Here is a 26,359-nt window from a genome sequence, read left to right on the forward strand (position 1 = left end):
GATGGCCAACTTGCACATGAACATATGCTCAACATTGCTAGTTATTACAGAAATGCAAATCAAAACTACAATGAGGTACCACCTCACATGGGCCAGAATGGCCATCATTAAAAAGTCTACAAATAAATGCTGGAGAGGGTGTGGAGAAAAGGAAACCCTCCCACAGTGTTGCTGGGAATGTAAATTGGTGCAGCCACTGAGGAAAATAGTATGGAGATTCCTTAAAAACTAAAAATAGAGGACTTCCTGTTGTGGCTCAGCGGTAATGAACAACCTGACTAGTATCTGTGAGGACGTGCTTAGATCCCTGGCTCCACTTAGAGGGTTAGGGATCCGATGTTGCTGTGAACTCTGGTGTACTTTGATGACATGGCTCGGATCTGGCATTGCTGTGGCTGTAGTGTAGGTGGGCAGCTGCAGCTCTGAGGAGACCCCTAGCCTGGGAACTTCCTTCCATATGCCCCTGTGTGGCCCTAAAAAAAAAAAAAAAAAAGACCAAAAAAAACTCCAAAAAGCTAACCAACTAAAAACAGAGTTGCCCTATGATCCAACAATCCCATTTCTGGGCATGTATCTGTAGAAAACTCTAATTCAAAAAGACAAATTTGGGTTCCTGCCTTGGCATATCGGGTTAAAGATCTGGCATTGTTTCTGCAGTGGCTTGGATCTCTACTGGAACATGGGTTCGACTCCCGGTCCTGGAACAGTGGGTTGCCACAGATCCAGCGTTGCCATAGCTGTGGTGTAGGTTGAAACTCTGGCACTGAATTTGATCCCTGACCTGGGAACTCCATATGCTACAGGGTGACCAAAAAATAAAAAACACAAATGAACTTACTTATGAAACAGAAAAAGTCTCACAGACATAGAAAACAAACTATGGCTACCAAAGGGGAAAGGGGATGGGTGAGGGATAAATTAGGAGTTTTGAATTAGCAGATACAAACTACTATGTATAAAACAGAGAAACAAGGTCGTACTGTATAGCACAGGGTACTATATTCATTATCCTGTAATGAACCATAATGGGAAAAAAAAGATACTGTCATTTTCCTAGGTTTTGATATGTTTGGGTGTTTGTCAGCTTTTTGAAATTTTCTTTTTTCTTTTCTTTCTTTCTTTTTTTTTTTTAGGGCAGCACCCTTGGCATATGGAGGTTCCCAGGCTAGGGGTCCAATCCGAGCTGCAGCCACTGGCTTACGCCAGCTCACAGTAACACTGAAGGATCAGTAGGATCCTTAACCCACTGAGCGAGGCCAGGGATCAAACCTGCAATCGCATGGATGCTAGTCGGGTTCCTTAACTGCTGAGCCATGACAGGAACTCCCCAGCTTTTTGAAATTTTAAATTTGTAATTTAATGTATTTTCTCCTTCTTAAAGAAGAGCCACCAAACTGTATAAGCTTCAAGCCCCACAAAACCTGGATCCATCCTGGCTGGGGGCCAACTGGAGGGGGATTTTGAGGAGAGAGTAAGCCTAATGGAGTTTTTAGGTAGAAATAATGTACTCTCTGTGACATAACCCTCCTTTTCCCCATCTCCTATATTAAATCTTTAGTAAAATAGATATTTTTCTTTTTTTTTTTTCCCTTGTCTCTTTGCCTTTTCTAGGGCCGCTCCCGTGGCATATGGAGGTTCCCAGGCTAGGGGTCCAATCGGAGCTGTAGCCGCTGGCCTACACCAGAACAACAGCAACGCAGGATCGGAGCCTCGTCTGCAACCTACACCACAGCTCATGGCAATGCCGGATCCTTAACCCACTGAGCAAGGCCAGGAATCAAACCCGCAACCCTATGGTGCATAGTCGGATTCGTTAACCACTGATCCACCACGGGAACTCCTAAAATAGATATTTTTCCCTTTAAAATTTAACAGAGAACTGAACGGGAGAGACTTGGATTGACAGCAGCAATGTGAGGAAAACTGGAGGAGGGGGAGGCGTGTGTGGCCACAAGTTCCATAGGAGCCATTGTGTGACAGATATAAGGAGGTGAAAGCTGCCTGCTCTCCGCACTCCTCAGACTGCACCTGCATGATTCTGCTCCAGACAGGTTGGCAGGCTGTCCAAGGGATGTTGACACAGCAGGGTGAACCTACAGGAGCTCACCCAGAATAGTACAGAGTTCGGAGTCAGATCTTAGCGAACTCACTAAAGAAGCTGATGATGTTAGGTTGCCGAAACACCAATATGGCGGGGGAGGGAAGTAAGCTGTTGTTGAAAGGGAGAGGAGGTTTTACAGAGCTAGGAATGGCAGTGCTAGGGCCAATGGAAGAGGTAAGAGGCAGATTAGCTTATTTTTTTTTTTCCGCCTGCACCTGCGACATGCAGAAGTTCCTGGGCCAGGGGATGGAACCTGCACCATCCTGAGCCATCCTGATCCTTAACAGCGAGGCCACCAGGGAGCTCCCAGATTGGCTTTTTATTTTTTGATTCATTTATTTTTAATTACTCAATTAATTTTATTACATTTATTAGATTGGCTTTTCTATTAACATAAAGAGGAATTATTTAAACAGGCAACATCAAACAATTTATAATTCACACTAGAATGATATTCTTCAAATGTTAACAATACTAAAATTCAATGGCAGAATTTTAGGTGATTTTAATTTCTCTTCTGTATTTCTGTGTAGAAGTGTATGTCATTTCTAGAAAACAATAAAGTCATTAGTCTCTTTTTTTCTTTTTCCTTTTATGGCCACACCTGCGGCCTGTGGAAGTTCCAGGGTTAGGGGTCGAATCAGAGCTGCAGTAGCTGCAGCTGCCAGCCTATACTACAACCACAGCAACACCAGATCTGAGCCATACCTGTGACCTACCTACGCCCCAATGTCACAATGCCGGATCTGTAAGCCATTGAGCAAGGCCAAGGATCAAACCTGCATCCTCAAGGAAACTACTTTGGTTCTTAAACCACTGAGCCACAATGGGAACTCCCCATTAGTCTTGCCTAAAAAGTCTCTATTAGACATATCTGGTCTCTAAAGTCCCACTTCAGCTACTGAAATACCTCTACCCTTGCTTCTTCTTTCAGTTATCACACAAATGGATTTATCACACAAGCTCATCCTGAGCTTCACAATTTATGTGAAACCTTGGCACTGAGTTCAGCAAAACAAAGGATCCTCCATCCAAAAAGGTGCTCCTTCCTTAGACGGCAGTTGAAGGAACATGAGCCTGCTTCCGTATCCATAAATAAAAACAAGTCCCTCAAAGGGAATTCTGGGAGTTCCCATCATGGTGCAGCGGAAACAAATCCAACTAGGAACCACGAGGTTGAAGGTTCGATCCCTGGCCTCGCTCAGTGGGTTAAGGTTCTGGTGTTCCTGTGGGCTGTGGTGCAGCTCGCAGATGAGGCTTGGATCCTGCATTGCTGTGGCTGTTGTATAGGCTGGCAGCTACACTACAGCTCTGATTAGACCCTTAGCCTGGGAACCTCCATATGTCCTGCGTTGCAGCCCTAAAAAGACAAAAAAAAAAAAAAAAAGGGAATTCTGATGATTGAAATATCTTCATCTTCTTATAACACAAAGAATACAGTAATTACAGCATTCAAAAATAGAAGAGTCTTAGTACCAAGTCCCTGAAAGCTTTCCAATAGAACATGGAAGAATACACAGATTTAAAAAAAAAAAAAAAACGTTTTTCCCCCTTGCGCCCATGGCATATGGAAGTTCCCAGAGCCAGCGATCAAGTCTGAGCTGGAGCTACAGCCTACATCACAGCTGCAGCAATGCTGGGTCCTTAACCCCCTGAGCCAGGCATGGGATCAAACTGGCGATTCCCTAAGGCTAGTCCCCAAATACCTGATGCTGTCTGGTGAGATTTGATCTCCCTGCGATTCTAGGCCAGGTGGTTACCACCAAGATACTGATGAACTTAGTGTGGCACAAAGCAGAGGCAAGGATGATGGTGAAGAGGATGAGGCCACAGGAAGAGCAGAGGTGGGGGGCAGGAACTCTCTTTTCTCTCTCTCTCTCTCTTTTTTTTTTTTTTTTGGCTTTTTAGGGCCTCACTTGCGGCATTTGGAAATTCCCAGGCTAGGGGTTGAATTGGAGCTGCAGCTGCCAACCTACACCACAGCCACAGCAACACCAGATCCGAGCCACGTCTGCGACCTACACCACAGCTCACGGCAATGCTGGATCCTTAACACACTGAGCAAGGCCAGGGATCGAACTCGCAACCTCATGGTTCCTAGTCATTAACCACTGAGCCACGATAGGAACTCCAGAACTGGAGCAATTTTAAACCTTTATCAAGTGAGAGGAAATATAACTCTAGTTAAGAGACTAACTCTGGATCCAAATCCCAGTCCTGCTACCTATAATCCATGACACTTAGGGCAAATTTCTCAACTTCTCTAAGCCTCAGCTTTCTGCTCTAACAGGTGAATGATCACCATATGACCTACCCCATAGGGTTTCCTGGAAGATTACAAGAGCTGATTTTTTTTCTGTTGTGTCCTTAGAATGCTGAATGGCAGGCAGTAAGAACTTGTTCAATTTACTAGTTTTGTTAAGAGTCTACATTACGCAAAGCACAATGCTTGATGTAAGGAATTCCTGATGTCCAGGGAACAGTTGGAAGCGAAATGCAGCACATAGACTCCTCAATGAGAGGTAAGATCTAAAAATCTTAGAGTTAGGAGTTTGTTGTGACTCAGCAGTAGTGACCCCAACTAGTATCCATGAGGACACAGGTTTGATCCCTGGCCTTGCTCAGTGGGTTAAGGATCTAACATTGCTGTGAGCTGTGGTGTAGGTCACAGATGTGGCTCAGACACCACGTTGCTGTGGCTGTGGCTATGGGGTATGCTGGCTCTGATTTGACCCCTAGCCTGGGAACTTCCATATGCTACAGATGTGGCCCTAAAAAGGCAAAAACAAACAAACAAACAAAACCCAGCTTAAATAGGAGCAAAATATAGGTTATACACTCCAGCTTCTTATTCAGAGCTGAAATTCTTTTAAAAATATCTATGGGGAGTTCCCATCCTGGCGCAGCAGAAATGAATCCGACTAAGAACCATGAGGTTGGGGGTTCGATCCCTGGCCTCGCTCAGTGGGTTAAGGATCTGGTGTTCCTATGAGCTGTGGTGTAGGTTGCAGGTGTGGCTCGGATCCTGTGTTGCTATGGCTCTGGTGTAGGCTGGTGGCTATAGCTCCAGTTAGACCCCTAGCCTGGGAACCTCCTTATGCCGTGGGTGCGGCCCAAAAATGACAAAAGACAAAAGGCAAAAGGCAAAAAAAAACCCCTATGTATTCCAGCTCTCTTGTTGAGCAGTGGGTTAAGGATCCGGGTATTGTCACTGCAACCACTCAGGTCACGGCTGTGACCTAGGTTCGATCCCTGGCCCAGACACTTCCACCTACTGCGGGTGCAGCCAAAACAAACAAAAAACAAAAACAAAAATCCACTTAAAAAAAAAAAAAAGACTTTCAGGCTGCAAATTGGATTCCATGGATCTGTCCTGAATTGATATAAATCATTTTTGAAAAAAGTATCACTAGATGTACTGCTACGATTAAGTACCCAAACTCTTTGAGAGAGAAAAGAAGGGTGGGTGGGAGGATGATGGGCTACTTCCCTCAGTTTTTTTGTTTTTTCTTTTCTTTCCCCCCAGGTCCCAGCCTTGTTCAGGGCTGGTTAGGCTGGGGTTCCCTCTGCACACGATCCACAGTGGGCCCTCCTACCCACAGCTGGACCTCAGCTGGGCCCTCCTACCTCCAGCTGCACACCCAGCCCTCCCATTCCAGCGGCGTCACGTGGGCCGATGAGATAATGTATGTGAAAGCCTTTGTCAACGGCGAGGCACCAGTGAATGCCAAGGATTACTGTTGTTATTATTCTTATCACACTCCAGGGAAACCCTGCTGCCCCCCCAGCCCCCACCCTCCCAGACCTACTCCGCAGGACAGCCGGGGACACTCAGCGGGGCTAGACCGACCCTCCCACGCGGGCGGAGGTCCTGACGCAAAGCCCCCGCCAGCAGGAGGGGCGCTCCTGCCCCCCTCGGACCCTCCCCTGCCCCCAGCCCCCCCCCCCACCTCGGTAATGGCTTTCCCAGTTCTTCCTGGCTTCGGGGGCCCTTCCTCCGGAAGGAAATCTCCTCGGTTCCAGTGAAAGTTCTCGAGCTGCTGAAGTCATCGAGTCCTCGGGCCTCTCCTCACGCCCACTCCCCCAGCCCCCTCCCCTCCAAGTGCCCGCCGTGGAGCCAGGCTGCCCCGGAAGGATCTGACCGGCAATTTCCTAGAATTGTCTGCCTGGGGCTCCTCGGTCCGTCCGCCGCCCGCCCCACCTTCTCCACCTCATCTCTTCGTCTCCCTTCCCCAAAGCCCCCGTCTCTCTGGACAGCCCAGCCCCCACCCAGATCTAACTTGTTGGGCCCCACAGTTGTCCTCAGCATTTCCACTTTCTTCTGGGACTGTCACTACCCCTGGGAGGAGCCGTGGGGCGGGGGTTGGGCGTCCACATGGCCACCAGGGCCCATCAGGAAGTTGGGTGCGCTGGGGTTACCAAGGCAACCATCCTTCTGTGAGGCTTTTCCAGAACTCTTCATCCCCAGCCCAGGAGGGTGAGGAGTTGACTGGGTTTGCTCCCTCTCCCGATAAATCAAATTTGCCTGAGGCCCAAAAGGGTGGGCAGGGAGCACAGGACATCAGGGAGGGTCATTCGACCAGCAGGAGAACGATGTACCCTTTCCTCAGCCTCAGACCACCTCTGGAGAATCGGGGAGCAGTGTCCCCAAGGCAGACCTCCAAGCCCACCCCTACCTCCAGTCTCGCCGGGTTGGGTGTGGACTCCAGGAAGAGGCTTGGGGAGTTCAGGGGAGGGGCCTGTCGGCACTTGATGGATGGTACTGAAGAAATGTCTGGCACTTTCTTTCCCCATGGGGGAGGTGAAGTTGCAGCCACCTCTCCCCCGCATTCGCATTCCTGCCTGCACGCTCTGGAAAGGGGGGTGGTGGGTGGCTGGAGCCTGGAAAGGAGGGCCCTTAGCCCAACCCAGAGTCATTTGGGAAACTATCACATTTGTCTACACTGGCATGGGAAAGGACGGGCAGGTGGGCAACTCCCAAATTTCTACTGAGGTAAAAAGGGATCCATATAGCCCACCCCCACCTGGCTCCCAGCCCTCTTGGGGCAGATGCCAGGACTCTCTGTTCAATCCATACTCATTAGATTCCTACTGTATGCTGGGTATTGGGTAAGACAGCAGTTCTCAAAGTGTGGTCCATAGATTCTGAGTCTTACAACCCTTCTGGAGATGGGTGAGGTCAAAATGATTTTCATAATCCTGCTAATACATTAGTTGCCTTATTGACTGTGTTGATATTTGCACTGATGGTGCAAAAACAGTGGGGATAAAACTGCTGGTGTCTTAGCATAAATCATAAGTAACGCCAAACTGGTCATTGCAGTCTTCAAGAAAGCCAGTTTAGGAGCTTCCTCATGGCTCAGTGGGTTAAGGATCCGGCATTGTCACACCTGTGGCTCTGGTTACAGTTGTGGGGAAGTTAGATCCCTGGCCTGGGAACTTCTGCATGCCATGGGCAAGGAAAAAAAAAAAAAAAAAAAGCCAGTTTCTCTTAAGAATGTCCTTGATAGGGAGTTCCCTTCAGGGCTCAGCAGTTAACGAACCGAACTAGGATCCATGAAGATGTAGCTTCCATCCTTGGCCTCACTCAGTGGGTTAAGGATCTAGTGTTGCCGTGAGCTATGGTGTAGGTCACAGATGTGGCTTGGATCTGATGTTGCTGTGGCTGCGGTGTAGGCCAGCAGCTGTAGCTCCAATTCGACCCCGAGCCTGAAAACTTCCATATGCTGCAGGTGCAGCCCTAAAAGGCGAAAAAAAAAAAAAAAAAAAAAGAATGTCCTTGATAAAGCAGTAAATTAACACGTAATGGGTTTATTATAGTTCTTTTAAATGGGTTGATAAAGCCTTGTTTTAATTTCTAATACAGAATATATCAATAGATACGACTCACATAAACAAAAACTCTTGGAGGCCCTCAGTAGTTCTTAGAGGTGTAAACAAGACTAAAACCAATAGTGCCGGCACTGCTAGGGTAATTCAAAGCCTATGACACTGGCTTCTCAAAGTTGAAGGGAAACTGCAGCCTTGTTTCAGATCCAGCATTGCAATCCCAACTTGAGAAACAGGTTCTATTTGAAGCAGGGGGCAGAGAATACGGCTGTGTTTTCTGGCCACCCTCTCTCCCTCAAGAAAAGACACTGTCACTAGAATAAAGATTTTAATGGTCTCCACTCACAGGAGAAGCAAGGCATACAGGCCCACAGCCCTCCGGCCCTTCCTCTGCTGCCCTGGGCACTGCACCCAACGTCGGGTGGTGGGGAACAGGGGCTGTTGGTGGTCCTGGATTCACCTATAGTCCCTTTTCCCATGCCCCCCTCAGGGGGCTCTTCCCCTGTCCCCACAAAAGTCACAGTGTAGCAAGGTTGAGGGAGGAGGAGGGCACAGGGACGGCCAGGAGGATCCAGGAATCCACATCCCATCTGGCCTGGCCTGAGTCAGGGTGGAGAGCGGGTGATTGTGCCTATGTGTGGGGGTCCCTGGGCATGACTGTGAGTTCTGGTCCAGTCCTGTGAGCCCCAAGTTCTCCTCCACACCAGCCCTCTTTCAGAGGTAATATCTGGTGTCTCCGATGGGGTGGGCCCACCTGAGCTGTTCAAACCACTTCTTTGGCAATGGTGAGGATGCTGTGGGCGAGGCTGAAGCCTGGCACCTCTCTGTCACCTCTGGCACAGGGAAGGGAGGTGTGGAAGGCCAGGAGGGGAGCCAGGTCAGCCTCGGGTGCTACTCCCCCGCTCCCCCAGGAGCCAGTAGGTCCGAACTTTGCCTTTGCCCTGGAGGGAAAAAGAGGAGGTTGGGGCTGGGGAGTGACATGCCCACTCTCCCAAATGATGGGAGCGGATCTGGCTGCTTGAGAAAGGGCCTGGGGGAGAGTCAGCCCCTCTGGGGCCCCACAGGGTGGTAAAGGCAGGTGCTTCCTTCTCTACCTTCATTTCCACATCCCCTCGAAGCTCCAGCTCGAAACCACCAAACTCCTCCAGGACAGCCCTAGTCTCAGAAGACAAGTGGATCTTCAGGGCTGGGGAGGAGAAGGGAGAAGGGAGGTGAGAGATGCAAGAGATGGGAGCAGGAGATCAGGGACTCTGAGGCTAGAAAGATGCCCTCTCTCCTTCCTTTGGCCTAGAAAGCCCCCTAATTCTGAGTCCCATCCCCTCCATGTGGTGTGTGACCACACTGGCCTCTCCTTAAGAATTCTAGAGCTCTGTTGTCCACCGAGACAGCCACCAGTCGCATGTGGTTATTTAAGTTGTAATGAAAATTAAATAGGGAGTTCCCGCTGTGGCACCATGGGTTAAGGACAAGGCATTGCCATAGCCATGGCTCAGATTCCATCCCTGCCCTGGGAACCTCCCTATGCCGTGGTACGGGTGAAAAAGGAAAAACCAACAACGACAGCAACGACAACTAAATAAGAAGTTCTCTTGTGGCACAGTGGGTTGAGGAGCTGGCATTGTCAGTGCAGTGGCTTGGGTCGCTGCTGTGGGGTGGATCTGATCCCCCACCAGGGAACTCCCACATGCCGAGGGCATGACCAAAAAAAAAAAAAAAAAAAGAATTTATCATGGTGCAGGGGAAACAGATCTGACTAGAAACCATGAGGTTGAGGGTTCAATCCCTGGCCTCGCTCAGTGGGTTGAGTATCTGGTGTTGCTGTGAGCTGCGGGTGTAGGTCACAGACGTGGCTCCGATCCTGTGTTGCTGTGGCTCTGGCGTAGGCCTGCTGCTGTAGTTTCGACTAGACCCCTAGCCTGGGAACCTTCATATGCTGAGGATGTGGCCCTAAAAAGTAAACAACAAAACAAAAAAACCCCCGAAAAACCCCAAAACTAAATACAGTTAAAAAAGCAATGCGTCAGAGGCTATCACATTGGCCTGGCACAGCTTAGGGAGCATTGCCATGACTGCAGAAGCTTCTGTTGGATGGCGCTCCAGAGCATGACCAGGCTCTGGACAGACAGTAGATTCCAGCAGTCAGGAGCTCAGACACTAGAACCTGCCCTGCCTGTATGAATCCCAGCTTGGACACTTGCTTGGGGAAGTAATACAAACTCTGTGCCTTTTTCCTAGTCTACAAAATGCCAATAACAGCAGGACCCACCTCGAAGACTTGGGAGGATTAAACTTCACATTATTGACAAAGTACCGAAAAAGAATCTGGTACATGGGAGGCACTCACTCTGTAAGTGTTTGCTACCATCATTATTTTACTCCACACCCTCACTTTAGGGCTGAGGGAGGCCAGGCCTCGGGGAGGAGATCTGCCCAAGAGGCGCTGAGGTCAGCCCCAGGCCGCCTGACTCCTGACTGCCTTTTCCGGTGGCCCTTCTTTGCCCAGCCTCTGAACTTGCCCCCCCCAACTCCTGGGGTCTGCGTCACGGTGGCTTGTTCCTCGTTAAACCATGTCTAAGCACGCGCTCCTTGAGCTCTGGACCTCAGTGAGAAGATTTCTCCCACCCCAACAGCCCCGAACACCGTGCCCTGAAATATCTGCTGAACCAGACCCCCTCTGGGCTCCCAAGGAGCCCCTCGCCCACCATGAGGCCTAGATGGGGTGGGCGTGGGTTCCCTAGCAAACTGTGATCTGGGTTATCATAGTATGTCAGGGCTTGGTGTGCAGTAGTTGCTCAATAAATGTTGACTGAATTGAACTGTGTTGAATACAGCAGGTGGTCAAAGAGCCATAGGAAGCAAGCCCAAGGGAAGAGGTGGGAGCAAGCATTTATTAGGCACCTACTGTGTCCCAGGGGTTATGCTATGTTTTTTACAACCTGAGACAGGCTTCATTTTATAGATAAACAGCTGAAGCCCAGAAAAGTTGAATGACAATGTGTTAGTCATGTGAGGCAACTCTCTCACATAAATCTTCTGAGGTAGATATTTTTGTTTGTGTGTTTTAATTTTTTTTTCCTTTCTCTTTTATGGCCGCACCCTCGGCATATGGAGGTTCCCAGGCTAGGGGTTGAATCAGAGCTGTAGCCGCTGACCTAAATCACAGACACCGCAACTCAGGATCCGAGCCACGTCTGCGACTTACACTGCAGCTCACGGCAACACCAGATCCTTAACCCACTGAGTGAGCCTGGGACTTGAGTCCTTCTGGATACTAGAAGGATTTGTTTCTGCTGCGCCACAGCAGGAACTCCCTTCAGAGGTAGATATTTAATTCCCATTTTCCAGATGAGGAAAACTGAGAAGCTCTCTTTACCACACCTAAGAGGACCCTAAAGGTAGGATTCCTGCTGGGAACTGCTGGACACTGGCCTGAGAAGAGTGGTCTATCATTTGGCAAGAGTGGGCAGCTGGGACCTGAGTCTCTGGTTGGATTGAGGGTGATCTGGCCAGGCTGAACCCTTCTAAGAAGGGAGACTGGAAGGGGCGAGAATAGGGATTGAATGGGCGTGAGCTGTCAGGAGGACCTGCCCTCCCCACCCTGCCTAGAGGGCCCAGCATACCTTCCCCGTTAGACTCCATTCTTGAAGCTGTGTTGACTGTGTCCCCAAAGAGACAGTAACGGGGCATCTTCAGCCCTACTACACCAGCACACACAGGTCCTGGAGGGAGCCGAAGTCCATCAGCCAGTGGGTGGGAGGGGTGTTTAGGGCGGTAGGTGGGAAGAGTGGAGGGTGATCCCAGGACAGGGATAGGGAGATCACAGGACAGGGCTAGGGTGCTCTAGGAGAGGCAGCAGGTGGGATCTGTGGCCGGCTGTGTGTGTGTGTGTGTGTGTGTGTGTGTGTGTGTGTGTGCGCTCGTATGTACACGTGCCCGTGAAGAGCGGTGGAGAGGGGCTGGAGCTCGTCTCGCATCCACAGCTCCAGCCTTTGGGAGCCTCCTCCCAGGGCTTTTGGGGGCCTCACCTGTGTGGATGCCAATGCGCAAGCGCAGCTGCTCCTGGGGCCGGTGGCGGATGCGGAAGGAGCGCACTGCGTCCAGCAGCGCCAGGGCCATGCGAGCCACCTCCCGGGCGTGTAGCTTTCCGTTCCGCACCGGGAGCCCCGACACCACCATGTAGGCGTCACCAATCGTCTCCACCTGTGAGGGCGGCGAGAGGGTGCAGGACCTGAGGGCGGGAACTGTCATCTGTGCAGCTCCCCACCCTGTGCGCACCTTCACCGCCCCGCCCCATCAACCAGCCGCTGTGTTTGCTCAGGCCCCTTATCCTGCGTTTTTTTTTGCCTGTTCCTGGGTCTCCCGTGATACTGTCTTTGCCCTTGTTGCTTGGTCTTCTCTCTTCAGACTGTCAGAGTGCCCCTCATTTTTCTGCGGCCCTGTCCACGGCGCTCTGTCTGTCCCTTTCTATCTTCACTCACCTTGTACACATCAAAGTTGTCTATGACAGCGTCAAAGCAGGTGTACAGGTCGTTGAGCAGGGTCACCACCTGGAAGAAAAGAGAAGCCAGAAGAGGTGAGGATGTCAGGGACCCCACCTGGGCTGGGGCGGGAAGAGCAGCACCAGAAGGCAGGCGGCCGGGATGGAGATGCTAAGCCGAGGACACCTGGCTGCTCTGACACCTGCGGCTGTGCCTGACTCACCTGCATGGGCGTGCTCTCCGCTGACAGCGCTGTGAAACCCACAATGTCGCTGAAGTAGATAGTAACACTATCAAAGGCTTCAGCCTGGACCGTCTCCCCACGCTTCAGCTGCTCCGCCACTGAGCTGAGAGGTCAGGGACAGGTGCAGGATCAGAAGGTGCCGAGGGGCGGGGACAGGGGCAGCGGGGGCGCGGGACACGGGCACTCACTGAGGCAGAATCTGGTAGAGCAGGGCCTCGGCCTTGCGCTTCTCCTCCAGGTAGGCCTGTGTCCGCTCCTCCACCAGCTCCTCGAGGTTGTTGGCATACTGCTCCATGCGCGACAGCAGGTTGTCCAGGATGTTGCTGCTGTTCTCCCTGCGGGCGGGGGTGGCAGCGGGTGGGGTGGTGAGAGAGGAGCAGCAGTGTGCTGTACCCAGAAGCATCTGCCCCAGGATCTCACCTACCCAGGCTGGGTGTCGGACCACCCCACAACTGCAGTGGGGACCCTGGAGAGGCTCAGGGTTGGGGGGTCATAGCAGGATGGGAAGGCAGCGGAAAAGGGGAGGAGGGAAGTCCCTTCATCCTGGAGACCCCAGGGTCAAGTATGAGGCTTCAGACGTATTGGCTATTTTGTTCATCTTTGTGGCATGCAAGTGGGTTAAAGGAAGTAGAGGAGGCAGAAAGGGACGAGGATTAATGGAGAACAGTGTGAGGTCTCTTCAGGACCGGCCCCCGGGGGGCCCCCTGGGAAAGAGAGATCAAAGGGCTGGGGGGGAGCTCCCATGGGGGGCAGGGAGGTATAGGAAGGAGGTGGGAGGCCATTTGCTCTGCACACCCTTGAAAGGTGATAAGTAGGGGCCGGTGGAGAGGAGAGGGGTGTGATCGGTAGGGGACCGTAGGGACAGCTGGGTCACACAGGGCTCTGCCAAGCCCTGGTGGGTTGCAGCAGGCCACGCGTGGGGGACTGTGTTTGGGCTCTGCCGCTGCAGGGATAAGACTTCAGTGTGAGGTACGTGCTGGCTGTGGGGGGTGGAGGAGGCTGGGAGGATGGAGACTCATAGCATCGACCTATTAAATTTGCGCAGCATCAGGCGGATCTGCTGGAAGGGTGGCCGCTCCTGTGGGTCCTCGGCCCAGCACCGCTGCATCAGCTGCCCCAGTTCCTCCAGGTGACTCTGCAGGGCCAGGGAGGGCCGGAAGGGGGGCTGCTCGCCCCGAGTCACACGCTCGATGATCTCTGTGTGGTGGGGGAGAGAGGCTGAGGGGTGGGTTCAGCCTAGGGCCTGTGGAGGAATGGGGCGGGGAAGTCCAGGACCAGGGCACTGGCCAGGGGAGCCCCAACGGGACCTCGGCCAGGCATGCTCAGCATCCCTGGAAGCAGTGGAGCAAAGGGTGGTGGCATTTCCAGAGGTCCCCCTCTCTGGGGCTGGGGGTTCATTGAGGGTGGGGGCACATGGGGGAAGCCTGGTCCTCTCACCTTTAGGACTGAGGTCCAGACCTTCCACGTGGAAGACACCGCTCCTCAGGGCAATCTCCTGGAGGATGATCCCAAAGCTGTACACGTCCCCAGCTTGGGAGCCCCGCGCAGGCGGCGTGGCCATTCGTAGGAGCTCAGGGGCTGTCCACAACTTTTCTGCGAGTCAGAGGTCATGAGTCACAGGGTGAAAGGACCCCAGAGCTAAGGGGTGAGGGGAAACCAGGTCCTCAAGGATGTGGCTGGGACTGATCTGGAGACATCACACGGGGTGTTAGAGCTTGAAGGGGCCTTGAGACCGCTTGGTCTGACTCCCTTTTCTGCTGCTGATGAGTTGAGCCAGGAGTTAGGAATTGTGGGCCTGAGCCCATCAGAGGGCGGGCGTCAGTCTCCCCACTGGGCTGTGCTGGGGACGGTGTTAGGGGGTCAGGGTCGGCGTGAGGCTCACTGGCGTAGAGGATGTGTCCTTGATCCGGCTCTGGGTCCCTGAAGCTCTCCAGCCCGTAGTCGGTGATCTTGAGCACAAAGCGCCCATCTACCACGCAGTTGGATGACTTGAGGTTCCCATGGGAGCAAATGGCCCCATTGTGCAGGAACAGCATGCCCTGGGAAATGCAGGGAGGCAGGGGTGGGACCTCCACCCATGGCCAGGAGAGGCGCCTGCCTGGCCCTCCCTTCCCCCTGACACCCAGTGGGCTCTTCTGGACCTACTTTTTTTTTGTCTTTTTAGGGCCATACCCCAGGCATACGGAGGTTCCCAGGCTAGGAGTCAAATCAGAGCTGTAGCTACCGGCCTACACCACAGCCACAGCAATGGGGGATCTGAGCCGTGTCTGTGACCTACACCACAGCTCGTGGCAATGCTGGATCCTTAACCCACTGAGCAAGGGCAGGGATCAAACCCATGTCCTGGATACCAGTCGAGTTCGTTAACCGCTGAGCCATGTGGGAACTCCATCCTGGACCCACCTTGACGATGTCGTTGGTGAGCGAGTACCGGAACATCCAGTCCAGCGTGATGCTCTCATTCTCCAGAATGTCCTGCTGGGCAGTGAGAGTCAGCCCTGCACCCTGCAGACACCCCCAGGACGAGTGCAGGGGTCCCACTGACATAAACTGGCAGAATGGGACAAAGCTGTGGATTTACTCTGGTGCCACTCCCCTCCTGCTACTCCCATTTTACAGATGGGGAAAATAGAGATCAGAAGGAAAGAGAGGCTTGCCCAGGGCCTTATGGCCAGTCAAGGCCAGACCTAGACCCAGGTGTCCTGACACCCCCTTGTCCCCTCACCTGTAGGCTCCCACGGGGACAGTACTCCGTGAGGATACAGATGTTGGGGGGATCAGTGCAGGCCCCCACAAACCTGGTCAGGTGTTCATTCTGCACATCCCGCATCTGCAGATGAGAGCCAGCGTCAGAGCCTGACAGAGGCCTCACTCCTCACCAACTTGCCCCCACCCTTAGGGACCCCTCACTCTTCTTAAGTTCTTATTTATTCTCTGTAGACCTTCTAGGACCTTCCTGGTGATTCCCACTCTTGTTTTTTGTTTTTTTGTATTTGTTTGTTTGTTTGTTTTTAGGACTGCATTTGCCACATATGGAAATACCCAGGCTAGGGGTCGAATTGGAGCTATAGCTGCCAGCCTACACCACGGCCACAGCAACACAGGCTCTGAGCTATGTCTGTGACCTACACCACAGCTCACAGCAATGCCAGATCCTTAACCCACTGAGCGAGGCCAGGGATCAAACCCACATCCTCATGGATATGTTTCCCCTGAGCCACAATGGGAACTCCCCCCACTCATGTTCTAAAGAACTCTTCCGGGAGTTCCCATTGTGGCTCAGCTGATTAAGAACCTGACTAGTAATCCATGAGGATGCGGTTCAATTCCTGGCCTCGCTCGGTGGATTAAGGATCTGACGTTACCACAAGCTGTGGCATGAGTGCAAACACAGCTTGGATTGGCATTGCTGTGGCTGTGGTGTAGGCCAGCAGCTGCAGCTCTGATTTGACCCCTGGCCCCGGAACCTCCATATGCCACAGGTGCGGCTCTAAAAAAAAGGCAAAAAAAACCCAAAACAAAACAACAAAACAAACCTTCCCCGGAATCCACTCCCTACCTCCTCTGCTTCCTCAGCCCATCCAGTAGGACCCCTTGAGGATCTTCCACTAGGATACCTCCGGGATCCCTTCTCCCATCTTTGATTCCCCCAGTCCCACCCACATGTGCAAAGGCCCACCCCAGGGCCACAGTGCCCATCCTTTCCTGAGTCTCCCTGCAGTCCCTCCAAACCCCTGTGTCCCCAGATTCTCCCCCAGGCCATGGCCTCACTCCCCACATTACATGCTTCAGTTCAAACAGGACTTCCCGCGTCAGCTCAATGCGTTTCCGGTTGACACGTTTCACAGCCACGAGGTTGCCCTGGGCAAGGAATGGAGATGTCACTGTGAGGAGATGGCCCAGCGCTGGCAACTCCACTGCTCCTGACACCATCCCCTGCCCTGAGAGCCCGCCCCGTCCTCCCTCCGAACACAGCCCTGCCCTGACCCTGAGGACCAGGGGTCTTTCCCCAGACCCACCTTATAGTATGCCGTCTTGGCAAAGATTTGGAACTGGCCCTCTGTGGTCAGCAGGGAGCCGTAATTGGAGCCTCTCTGAAGGGAGGGAGCACAGGAGGGCCCGTCAGCCCATGGGCCCAGCTCTGCATCGTGGCTGCTGGAGCTCTGGTCTGGTCTTTATTGCCCCCTTGTCTTTTTGTCACTTTGCTTCACATTCCACATCATGAAATCCTTTCCTCATTTACTTATTTTTTTAAATGTATTTTGATGTACACTTTTTTTTTTTTTTTTTAAGGGCTGCACCCGAGGCATATGGAAGTTCCCAGGCTGTGGTTGAATTGGAGCTGCAGGTGCCAGCTTACACCACAGCCACATGGGATCGGAGCTGCGACTGTGACCTACACCACAGCTCAAGGCAATGCTGGATCCTTAACCCACTGAGCGAGGCCAGGGATCGAACCTCATGGATACGAGTCAGGTTTGCTACCACTGAACCATGACAGGAACTCCTATTTTGACATATACCATCTCTGACCTTTGAAAGAGCCCTGTAAAGGAGGCTCTGTACGTAGCAGGAATCATTATCTGAGGTAGTCTCAGAGAGGGAATGCAACTTGCCCAAGGTCACACAGCAAGTGAAGGCAGAGCTGGGACTAGAACCCTGCTCTCTACCCTGTCAGGCACTGCCCCCCATGCCCATACTCAGCTTTGCCCGCCTCCCCCCAACACCTGAGTTCTTACCCCACTCAGGGTCAGCCGGCTGCCCGCATTCCGGAGGTGCCTTTCAAGGCTGCTGGGCTGCAAGTCCTCCCAGCGCACTCGCCACAGCTCTGAGGCCAGTTCCTTCTCCAGCTGCATCTTCCTGGGGCATGAAACCTATACCTGAGCCCATGTCTGAGCCCCTGACCCTGGGTGGGGGTGCTCAGTAGCCCCACCTCAGAGCCCTGGGACCACAGCGGGGGCGAAGAGATGGAGGGGTATTTACATCCTCCCGGCTGGGAGTCAGGAGGCTTGGGTGAAATTCTGCCTCCCTGGTGATTTTGGGGTAGTCGCTTCCCCTCTGAGTCTTTTCTTCTTAGGTCCAAATGTCCTCAATTGGAAATTGGGGGTGTTGACATTTATTTTCAAAGAATGAAAAGAAACATTGTGTGTGGAAGTGCCTGGCACAAGTTTATGCTCAATTGGCATTGATTTTTTTTTAATGGAAAACAGAATTAAGTAATTACATAATTATTTTTGCAAAACCATGGGGACAGAGCTGTTATAACGTTAATCTTCATAGTTTTTTTTTTTTTTTTTCTTTTCAGGGCCGTACCTGCAGCTTATGGAAGTTCCCAGGCTAGGAGTCCATTCGGAGCTACAGCTGCTGGCCTACACCACAGCCACAGCAACATCAGATCCGAGCCGCATCTGCGACCTACACCACAGCTCACGGCAATGCCGGATCCTTAACCCACTGAGCAAGGCCAGGGATCAAGCCTGCGTCCTCATGGTTCCTAGTCTGGTTCATTAACCACTGAGCCAGGAAGGGAGCTCCAGCATTGATTTTCTTCTCTCTCTCCTTGCTTCCCTGTGTTGTTAAGGTCCTGCCTTTTTCCTTCCCACTGGAAAGCAAGAGTGGAGCTTTTTTTTTTTTTTTTTTTTTGGCCACACCGGAGGCATGCAGAGGTTCTCGGGCCAGAGATCAAACCCAGCAGTGACACTGCCTGAAACTTAACCTGCTGAGCCACCAGGGAACTCCAAGAGTGCAGCTGCTCTATCTCTCTCCTCCACTCTGGGTTCAGCACCTGGTACAACAACAGAGCCACCATCCCTGCTCAAGGAACAGCCATTCCCACAGGTGCGAGCCGCAGCTTCCCATGAAGCTCCGGGTCAGGTGAGCGGGAAGGGAGGATAAACCAGCCTCAGGCCAGAATCCACAACTGCTATGCTCCTTCTGATTCCTCAGATCCTCGAGGGCCACTCCTATCCCAGTCCCTCCTCCTTCTCTCTTCCGAGTGTCCTAAGGCTTCTAGTCTCTTCTCTCTCCCATCTCTCTTGGCCTCGCTGTTGCCATCCCTCCACCCCTCCCTCTTCTCTCTGGGTCCCTGCAGCCTCTTCTGCTATGGGTTCTCCAGATCTCCCAGCCTCAGTGACCACCCTCAGCCCAAGGCTCACCTGTATACAAAGAAGGAGACGATCAGAATGCTGAGCAGGGAGATGCTGCCCACCAAAACCAGCACCTCTAGGGTGGAAAAGTGGTCTGCAGGAGAGAATCCAAGTTACCGCAAGAGAGATTTTGGTTAGACACTGGGTAGCAAGGAGAAGAACCTTTTAATATTCAATCAGTGAACTTGGATGATGGATGAAGGGAAGAAAAAGGCAGGAGTCTCTCCAGGAAAGTGTGGGAGAGGAGCACCTATGTGACTCCTGAAGCAGGAAGGGGGCAGCACCTCCAGAATGGAGGCCTGGAAGGTCAGGGGCAGTTACCTTGGTTGCAGGCTGGGTCCTCATTGTCAAAGCCGCATCTGGGGACATCAGGAGGCGGATGCCCCAGGGGCCAGTTCAGTGTGTGCCCTGACACGGTCACCAGCTCTTGGGACGTCCCATTGAAATTCAGGACAACCTACGGGAAGGCAGGAGTAGTGGGTGGGCCAGGGCCCTTGGTGAGACCTCTTGTCCAGGGGGTCATTGTGCCTCCCACCTACCCCATCTCTGCTGCCAGGGTCTGTGCGCTGTCAAAGATTTGGGTCACTGAGCCCCTGCTGTGACTGGATACAGAAAGCCTCATGACAGGCCCCTTGTGATCAGAGTGGACCAACTTGAAGATGACTGAAGGGCTTTAGAAGGAAAACTCCATATGGAATCACAGCCCTATACTCAGGGGTTTTATAATCTTGGACTAAAGCACATAAGAAATAGGAAAAGGCAGTGTTCTCAGTCCACATTCCTTGGCCTGATCCATGTACCCCTCCTCCAGGAAGCCTCCTCTGGATGATCTACTTCTTGGCACCTGTGGCCTCAATTCCTTCCTGTTCCTGATACGCTTACGGGGCTGTACAATGTGCATTCATCTTGGCCTTGAGCCAGCCTGTCTCTGCTGGGAGGGGATCCTGCCTACCTTCGGTGACATGGAGCTTCCTGAGGGCAAGGCTGGGCTCCCTCCTTAGACATGGGGTTCCCCAAAGATAATACCTGTGGGTCCCTATCTTTCTGGCTGCTCCCCAGATTGGCTGCATCTCTCTTTTTTTTTTGTCTCTTTTTTTGCTATTTCTTGGGCCGCTCCCACGGCATATGGAGATTCCCAGGCTAGGGGTTGAATCGGAGCTGCAGCCACCAGCCTACACCAGAGCCACAGCAACGCGGGATCCAAGCCGCGTCTGCAACCTACACCACAGCTCACGGCAACGCCGGATCGTTAACCCACTGAGCAAGGGCAGGGACCGAACCCGAAACCTCATGGTTCCTAGTCGGATTCGTTAACCACTGCGCCACGACGGGAACTCCTCTTTTTTTTTTTTTTCTTTTTAGGGCCTCATGTGTGGCACATGGAGGTTACCAGGCTAGGGGTCCAATTGGAGCTACAGCTGCCAGGCTACACCACAGCCACAGCAACGTGGGATTGGAGCCGCATCTTTGACCTACACCACAGCTCACGGCAACACCAGATCCTTAACCCACTGAGTGAGGCCAGGGATCAAACCTACGTCCTCATGGATGCTAGTCGGAATCGTTTCCACTGTGCCACAGTGGGACCTCCTTGGCCGCATCTCTTTTATCGGGGGCTCTCCATAAGTGACCAAGCATGGTAGGGTGATCACAGAGTAAACCAATGCCCTGGCAGGGCTGTGGGAGGAGGTGGGGGGGGAGATGTCATCCCCGGTTGGCACTATCTTGGGGAGGGGTGTGCACAGCCTTACCCTGAAGGCGCCAGTCTCAGGATCCATATCCCAGAGGGAGAAGTCCGTCTCCCGGTCTCCATTGCTGTCCATTTTTAGGTATCCTGTCACACCTGGGGGTATGGAGGAAGATGGCTGTGTTTTGAGACAGTGGAAGTTCAAGGACCCCCGCACCTCATCTCCATCTTTCGATCGTCTCTGTCCTGCCCTCCAAATATATATATATGTTTATGTACACAGATAACAAAAGACAGACATTTCAGCAGCAGGAATGATTGTGGTTGGAAGGACCTCTTGATGGCACTGGGGAGACAGGGACGAGAGCCTAAGGCGGCTGCGGAAGATCGTGAGAGCTGGCGTGGGCAAGTGCCTACCTGCGCCGCAGGGCTAGAGGCTTCTGCCTCCTTCCCCGGGGCACCCCAAGATAGCCCATTCCTGCCACCCCCAGGCCCTGACCTTGGAAGCTTCGGTTCCACATCCGCTGAGTGATACTCTCCCCGTCGGTGACAGTTCCACCATGTGCTAGAGTCTCTGTCACAGCCTGGGCATAGAGCAGGAGCCCGTCGTGGAAGGCAGCTGGGATGGTGTTTACCTGGAGGGACAGGCAGAGCTGTGCTGGGGTGCGATGTAGGAAGGACACAGAGAGGGGTGCTGTGGAGCAGGGAATGGAAAGCGCCGGGAGCTTAGAAGAGGATGGGAGAAAACCACCCCACGACATCGTAAAAGCTGTCTCTGGGAGTTCTGATTGTAGCGCAGCAGAAATGAGTCCAACTAGTATCCATGAGGAGGAGGGGTTCGATCCCTGGCCTCACTCAGTGGGTCAAGGATCTGGCGTTGCCATGAGCTGTGGTGTAGGCTAACAGCTGTAGCTCTGATTCCACCCCCTAGTCTGGGAACATCCACATGCCCTGGGTGCAGCCCTAAAAAGCAAAAATCAATCAATCAATAAAAATAAAAGCTATTTGCACTGTCTTAAAAAAAAAAAAAAAGATGTCTGCATATAGCACCGCTTCTGAGTCCTGCTAAGCACATGGGGCAGGATGTATCATCCTCATTTTACTGATAAGGCCAGGAAGTGAGTTTCAGCAGTTGAACAACTTGTCAATGCCCCCCCCCCCCCCATCATCAGGAGCGATATGGGGAACAATGGGAAGGGAAAGAAGGGGAGGGCTGGGAAGACAAGGGATGGAGGATGGTGGAGAGAGCAGGGTGGAGACTGGCGGAGGGCCCCCAGGGGCAGGGGCTGGAAGTCCACGCTGCAGGGTCCCAGGACCCCTTCCTACCAGGCCATCCTCCATGGTGAAGTTGAACTGCTCACGGGCCAAGTGTTTCAGCTTCCGTAGGAATTCCAAGTACTCAGGATTATCCGGCTCTTTATATGTAATGATTTTGGCAGCCTGAGGAAGGGGTCAGCCAAGAGGGGAGAGCTGGGTGCTGACTCCAATCCTCCCAGTACCCTGGGTGCCCACCTCCCAGAGCTGCATCTCCACTTAGCTCAAGGTCGAACTGGACCCTGTGTCCTGCATTGGGTGCTGTGTGCTGCAAAGCAGAGGATGCCTCGGGATGGCTTCCTCAAGTCCTGAGGGTCTGTGGGAGGTGAGCATCATTCCACCTCAAGGGCCTTCTCTCAGCTTTTTAACCTTCTGGCTCTGAAGTCCCCTAGCCCTCTCTATATCTCTGACCCCAGCCCCCTGCCGTTTGTCACTTGACTCCCTATGAGCATCAGGAACCTCTTTTCTGGAATCCTTTCAGACACTGAGAGACCCAGGACCCAGAAATGATGTGCCACCAGCCCAGAGCCCCACGGTCTGGGCTTCCAACCTGGACACTCACCTGAAAGGCCTGGTGGGCGCTGACATCCTGCCCGTCCTCCCTCTCCCAGGGCCTTCGGGGAACAAGGCCGTGTGCACCTTGCAGGCTGTGCCCAAAGAGGTCCAGGTGGAAGAAAACATAGTCCTCCCCACTCAATCCAGCTTCCAGGGCCAGAAGCATCAGGGTTCTGAAGGTATCCGGGGAGCTACAGATGTAGATAACTGGGGAGAAAGGGGGTCAGAGACAGAGAAGCTTAGGTCTCAGGGAGTGGGCAGAGGGAACTGAAGCTGGGGACCCCAGGGGACCAAGTTCAGCGACTCTGCACGTCGTTTAGCGGAACTCCGGGCTCAGTCTAGGTTGTGGCAGGAGGAAGATGAAGACGGGAAGAAGGCGGTGGGAGGAGGGAGGGAAGGAGCAGAGATAGGGAGAGCAGGAATAGTGGAGACAAAAGTGGGGAAGGTGCGCTCAGGAGGCGGGAGAGGGGCTGGGAGGGGAGAGGGCACGGGGAGCAATCGGAGGAGACGCTGCAGAAGGGTAGAGATGGAACATGTGGAAGAGATGGAACATGGGGGAGAAAAAGAGGGTGGCTCGAGGCATTTTCTCTCTTTCCTTCTCTCAATCTCTCTCTCTCTCATTAACTCCGGAGGAATCGGTGGGAAGGAGGAGGGGGAGAGGCGAGGTGAGAAGAGAGGAGAGCATGGGGACGAGAGGGGGGGGGGGTATGGCGAAAGAGGGAAATAGACTCTCAGAGGTGGAAAGGGCGGAGAAGGCTGAGGCCGGAATGAGGGGCCGCGAGAAGGAAAAATCTGGCCGGGAGAAGAGAGAGGATGTCCCGGGGGAGGCTCGGTGGGGGGTGGGGGCAAAGCGAAGGGACCGGTGGGGCCGCCTCTCACCTCGGCCTTTGCGCCGCACGGTCCGCAGCAGCAGGGTGTAGTGGTCGCGGTCGCCCTCGGCGAACTCCAAGTGGTCCACGGTGATGTTGAGACGGTCGCGAACCCGCATGTACAGCCCCTCCACCACGAAGAAGCAGGGCTGGTCGTCCCCCGGCTGGTAGGCGTAGAGCACGAGCGCCTGGCGCTCCCAGCCCAGCCGTCGGTGCAGCGCCGCCACGAAGTCGCCCAGCTTGGCGTGGCTCGGCCCGGCACGGGTGGTCAGCGCGTACTCGTCCTTGGCCCCGAAGCCAAGCGCCGGGGCGCCGGCGGTCAGCAGTGGCACCCGCCAGTGCGCGGTGAAGCGGCCCACGGGGGCGGCGGCGTACACGCAGCCGGGGCCCAGGAACACAGCGGGGTTGTGCTCCCACTTGAGGTCCACCGCGGTCAGGGGCGCGGCGGTGTCGGAGCAGACGCCCAGTGCGCTCTCGCTACTGCCTAGCACAGTGCGGACCGTCCAACCCGGCAGCAGGTCCGGCCGCGCCTTCACCCTGGCCAGGGCCAGCTCCACCGCCGGTCCCACGCGCGCCCACGACCACGGGTAAGAGGTGTTGGCCAGCGGCAGCACCACGGCCACTGTCAGGTTGCCCGCGTAGCTGCCCGGGAGCAGCAGCAACGGCAGGAGCAGCAGCAGGCGCAGGCGGGCGCCAAAGGGGCGCCCGGGGCGCGGCATGGCCTCAGCGGGCACCGCGGTGGACGAGCGCTCCCACCATGGCCTCCAGCGTCCCCTCCGCCTCAGTGGCCGGTCCTGGGCACCAGGCGCGCCCCTGTGGGAGGTAGGAGGAGCGGGGCGGGGACGCTCCCCGCGGAGCACGTTGCCCCCTCCAGCTGCGACAGTCCGCGCCAGGAGCACCAGGGGCGCGCGACCCAGGGGTGCGCCGAGGGCGCGGCGGAGCAGGTGGGTGCGAGGAGAGCTCCGGGGCAGAAAGAACCCGAGTGCGAGTGAGAACGTGTTATGTGTGTGTGCGCGTGTGTTAGGAGAGAGAAAAAGCGTGAGCGAGCGCTCGGTGGAGAAGGATGGTAGAGGGCGCGAGGGAGGGAAAAGGGAGTGTGTGTGTGCGTGAGCGCCTAGCACAGAGACTGTGCCAGAAGGGGCGTCCGGCCGGCCCAAGTCTCCCGCAGTCAGGGGGGGGGACAGGGGAGGACCCAGGCCAAGCTCCGAACCCTCCCTCCCCTCCGCTTCCCCTCCCAGACTCCGCGACCGTAGAGCCAATCCTGGATCTTTAACTCCTTCCTCCCCTCCCAGAAGTCGCCGCCTCTCCGAGCCCCTTGGCCTGAGCGCTTTTCCTTAGGCCGTCTTCCCGCTTCTCCGCGGCCAAATGTCTTCCTACTTCGAGAAGCGGCATCCACAGAAGGGGCTCCCTCGCAGGGAGAACTGAGGAGAGATTTGCGTGGGAACGACAGGGGGTCTCTTGCGCCCCACCTAGTCCCTCCGCTCCTACCTCGTTCCGTCTGGGAAAGAGAGGAGGAGGAGCCGGTTTGGGATCTTGGCCCGAAAAAGTGAGTGTTTGGATGTGAACGTCTAGGGGTGGGGCAGGAGGGTGAGGGTTTCTAGAAAAGACATTAAAGTAGGTGAATCCAAAGTCCCCTTGATCAGTCCATCTAGGATCTCACCCACCCTCAGCTTCCAAATTGAGCGGATTAGTGGAGAAAAAGGACCAGGTGCAAGGGCAGAGTTAACGCTCTCATTCCCAAAAGGCTGTACGAAGTGGGAGGGAGAGCTTGTGGGTGGCTGGTGGGGGAAGAGGTGTGGCCTCAGGGCCCCTCCCGGCTTGTGTGTGTTTGGTTTGTATTGAGGGGGATTATTAAAATCAAATTTGTGGGGGTGGTGAGAGACTGTTGCAAAAGACAAGCGGAGGCGTCAATAGGATAGTGTTGGGGGGCCCTTGACGGCTGGGCCGCTGACGGGACAGCTGTGGAATTAGTCTGCCCTCTAATGGTCAGAAGGAGTCATTGACGGTATTGTGCTGCCAACCGCGGCAACCCGGTGCCGAAGCTGGACCAAAGATCGGCAAACTTGAGGACCTAATACGTATTAAGTACCAGCTAGAGGGGTTCCCGTGACTCAGCGGGTTAAAGATACGGCGTTGTCACTGCAGAGGCTCAGGTCGCTGCTGTGGCTGAGTTCGATTACTGGCCCAGGAACTTCCACAGCCGCAAGTGCGGGCAAAACAAACAACAAAGAAAAGAAAAACACCCGCCAGATGTTGAGGACATAAAGAGCAATATATATATGCGTGTATATGTACATATATTACACACACACACACCATTCCTTTGCGGAGGTCTATCAATTTGGGACAAATAGCCCTAAGTCAGGTAAGTACTACAACAAAGAGAGGGGTAAATTGCTGGAGGTCCAGATAAGTGTTGTTGTTGCTGTTGTTGTTATTATTAGTATTATTATTGTGTTTTTAGGGCCAGACCCGTGGTATTGGAAGTTCCCAGGCTAGGGGTCGAATCTGAGCTGTAGCCGTTGGCCTATGCCACAGCCACAGCAACACTGGATCCTTAACCCACTGAGCGAGGACAGGGATCAAACCCTGGTCCTTGTGGATACTAGTCAGATTTGTTTCCACTGAGCCACAACAGGAACTCCAGATGAGGGCTATTTTGCTTGCAATGGAGCCAGGAAAATCCCCAAAGAGAAATAATTCAACAAGGGTAGGAGAATGAGAAAGATATTCTGTGCAGAGAAAGCAGAATACGGAAATATGTTTCCTATGTATTTAGGAGAATTTTGAATGTTCTTATGGTCTAGAGCAAATGGTAGCCCATGGACCAACTTAAGATGGCAGGTGTGTTTTGTTTGGCTTGTATTCTCCTGCGCTCTCTGTATATATCTAACTTAATTGCCCACACTTAGAGTTTCTGTCCTGGTGCAGGGGAAACGAATCTGACTGGGAACCATGAGGTTGCAGGTTCAATCCCTGGTCTCTCCCAGTGGGCTGGGGCACCACCGTTTCTGTGCTGTAGGCCAGCAGCTGTAGGTAGGAGTCAAACCCTAGACTGGAAACCTTGATATGCTGCAGGTGTGGCTCTAAAAAAAAAAAAATTTGCCCACATTTAAAAATTAGCAGATGCACATGA

General features: G+C 53.5%; 1 protein-coding gene across 1 annotated transcript; it reads right to left on the reverse strand.

Moving 5' to 3' along the window:
• Positions 1-7,896: 7,896 nt before the first annotated feature.
• On the reverse strand, positions 7,897-24,465 carry NPR1 (natriuretic peptide receptor 1). Its single transcript, XM_047784555.1, has 22 exons — positions 23,234-24,465; positions 22,362-22,561; positions 21,812-21,925; positions 20,985-21,120; positions 20,550-20,641; positions 19,120-19,255; positions 18,808-18,892; positions 17,392-17,512; positions 16,672-16,746; positions 16,436-16,513; positions 15,378-15,482; positions 15,056-15,127; positions 14,535-14,691; positions 14,090-14,245; positions 13,681-13,849; positions 12,841-12,987; positions 12,632-12,755; positions 12,409-12,477; positions 11,956-12,130; positions 11,551-11,649; positions 9,025-9,116; positions 7,897-8,871 (listed from the first exon to the last, which is right to left on the reverse strand). Exons 1-22 carry the CDS (start codon positions 23,940-23,942, stop codon positions 8,809-8,811), a joined length of 3,174 nt encoding a protein of 1,057 aa, XP_047640511.1. The 5' UTR covers positions 23,943-24,465; the 3' UTR covers positions 7,897-8,808.
• Between the last annotated feature and the right edge of the window lie 1,894 nt (positions 24,466-26,359).

This window comes from Phacochoerus africanus, chromosome 6 (genome assembly GCF_016906955.1).
Source record: "Phacochoerus africanus isolate WHEZ1 chromosome 6, ROS_Pafr_v1, whole genome shotgun sequence".
Lineage (NCBI taxonomy): Eukaryota > Metazoa > Chordata > Mammalia > Artiodactyla > Suidae > Phacochoerus > Phacochoerus africanus.

Coding starts and splice junctions, on each gene's coding strand:
- NPR1 (XM_047784555.1), bottom strand. CDS start 23,942: ATGCCGCGCCCCGGGCGCCCCTTTGGCGCCCGCCTGCGCCTGCTGCTG. Junction 12,988..13,680: donor ATGCTGCGCAAATTTAATAG/GTCGATGCTATG, acceptor CCCCGCCCGCAG/GGAGAACAGCAGCAACATCC. Junction 9,117..11,550: donor AATGGAGTCTAACGGGGAAG/GTATGCTGGGCC, acceptor TCTCCTCCCCAG/CCCTGAAGATCCACTTGTCT.